The sequence below is a fragment of the Sinocyclocheilus rhinocerous genome, unplaced genomic scaffold (genome assembly GCF_001515625.1).
Source record: "Sinocyclocheilus rhinocerous isolate Xijiao unplaced genomic scaffold, SAMN03320098_v1.1 scaffold706, whole genome shotgun sequence".
In the NCBI taxonomy this organism is placed as follows: domain Eukaryota; kingdom Metazoa; phylum Chordata; class Actinopteri; order Cypriniformes; family Cyprinidae; genus Sinocyclocheilus; species Sinocyclocheilus rhinocerous.
In genome coordinates, this window is record NW_015632479.1 from 425,821 (window position 1) to 428,233 (window position 2,413).

The window sequence follows — 2,413 nt, forward strand, 5'->3', positions numbered from 1 at the left end:
ATTAATGGATTGGCACATGGTTTGTCTAAAAGCATATTAAAAACACCACATAGACAACATAAAAAACTTAATTTTCACTACGGGGGACTTTAAGACATGTATACTATATAGCAAATCTGCTTGATTGTAATATTGTTGCAAAATGTAACTAACTATATTATCATCAAGCTCTTTATATAAAATATGGGTTACGTTTTATTTTAAGGTGTCCTTGTTACAGTGTAATTATACATTTAAGTACCGAGTAATATTAATTAACTACATGCACTTACTATATGGTTAGGGTTTGGCTCAGGGTTACTTGCATGTAATTATGCATAATTAATTGTTATTATAATAGTAAGTACATGTAACACGTGTAACAAGGACACCTTAAAATAAAGTGTTACCCGTGAATCTAACTTTTTTTACATTAGACATTTACTACATATGACTAATGTTAACAAATACAACTTTTGATTTTAATAATGTATTAGTAAATGTTGAAATTAACATGAACTAAGATTAATAAATGTTATAGAAGTATTGTTCATGCTTAGTTCATGTTAACTAATACAGTTAACTAATTAACCTTATTGTAAAGTGTTACCAACATTTTTTTTTTTTACAAAAAAACCTGCATGTGCTAAATGCATATATGTTTATTAAAACATTATTTTGTTTTAATATGAACAGTAAACCACTGTTGTGCAGCACTTTATTTGCCAAACTGAAAGGAACTGGTCAAATTTAATTTGATTACAATTTTCATCGATTAAACTGTTAAAGCTTTATGCATTCATTTGATTACCAGCATTTTTAGTAATAAAACTGTATTAAATAATACAAATACAAGAAAAATTAAAAACGGACAACAGAATTTCTGAAATAAATCAATAAAATAAAACAAAACATTTCATAGGGCACTCCTAATTGTTGAATTAATAGAATACATTAGGGTCAAAGACAGAAAAAGGGTTTAAGCATAAAAACAATAAGTGTAATACTGCTTTAAATTGTTGTTGTTTTTAACAACAAAAATTAAAAAGTTTTCGGTTTAATTTAATTGCAATTTTCTTTTTGTGTTTCCGAGCAAAAAATAAACATCATACATTTTTCCCTGATTTACAGAAGAAACCCACTAAAATGTCATTCAGTGTAACAATCTCGTCAGGCATATTTACAACAAAAATCAATTTATGACATATTAAAAGACTAATTACTTTCACCCCAAATACTAATTAGTTGTAATTTTATATTTTTAAAATGTGCCTCTATCCTAGCTTTTGCCCGTTTGTCAGTAAGACTTTTTTACTAATTTAAAACACAATATGCTCCCTTATTCTTTTATATATTTTAATATGTACACGGTCAGAATAAGCATGTTTGAATTTTTACATAAATATTGTGTTACACTGAATGACAATGTAACATTATTTCAACCAAATTTATTCTCCAAAAACTTATTTGAAACCTTAAAATTAGACACTTTACTTACATTTAATGTGCTTTCTATGGACATAAAATCACTTTTGTACATTTCTTTTGATGCGGACATCTTAACGTCTTTGACCCATTATTAATTTGTTACAATTTTGTGAATTCTATTGATTAGACGTCCTTTTTGATTATTAACAATGTAATAAAACCACTGAAACGGAACAATCCAGAAAAGTCAAAACAGGAAAAACACAGAATTCTGTTTGAATTCGGGTTTAAATAAAATGGAATTCGGTACAAATAACACAGATTTCATAGCGCAATAGAAGCAGAGCTGATGACTAATATTACAGCAGGTCGCAGTGTAAAGTACCTGTGAGGTTGCTGGCTCCACTTTGCGCTTCTTCTTTTGATTTTGCTTGTTGGTTCTGGGATAAACCACAAGCTGTTCAGTCCATCTGGTGAAAGACAGGAGAGGTCATGATCATCTCGTGAGACTGACACCACCGACTTCAGCTGGAAAAATGCCTGTTATTGTCTTCTTGCATCATTGACAAACTCCTGTAAAGCTGCTTTGACACGATCTGTATTGGATGAAGCGCTATACAAATGAAGAGTTAATTTGCAAAAACCGATAACTCTTTTTAAAAATTTTTTTCAGAAATCACGTTTTTTTTTATTGTGCATTCCAAGTAATATCAATCAAACTGCAGTTGGGTTGTTTTGATTAAGTAATAATAACTTAAACAAATACAGGTAATTTACAAAATTAAAGTTCATTGAAAGTATGTTTTTTTTACATATTAAAAGTTTGTTTTATAGCAAAAGCAGATAACTCCACATTTCATGTTTTAGAGTTAAAAAAAAACAAAACACTTGTTTAATCTTTGTAATCTCCTCAGACGACAATGTAGATGCCTGACAAACGTTGTTGTTGTTGTGATCATAAACTGTATGGACGTGATTACACGCAATACACAGAGTTTTTCCGTCA

The 2,413-nt window shown here is 29.1% G+C and overlaps 1 protein-coding gene across 1 annotated transcript in view; it reads right to left on the minus strand.

The window, feature by feature from the left end:
- LOC107742597 (myosin phosphatase Rho-interacting protein-like) overlaps window positions 1-2,413 on the minus strand; it is a 24,859-nt gene that overhangs the window by 9,471 nt on the left and 12,975 nt on the right. The window contains exon 3 of the mRNA XM_016555640.1: window positions 1,793-1,877. Coding sequence (XP_016411126.1) covers window positions 1,793-1,877 — 85 coding nt within the window. The remainder of the gene's footprint in view (window positions 1-1,792; window positions 1,878-2,413) is intronic.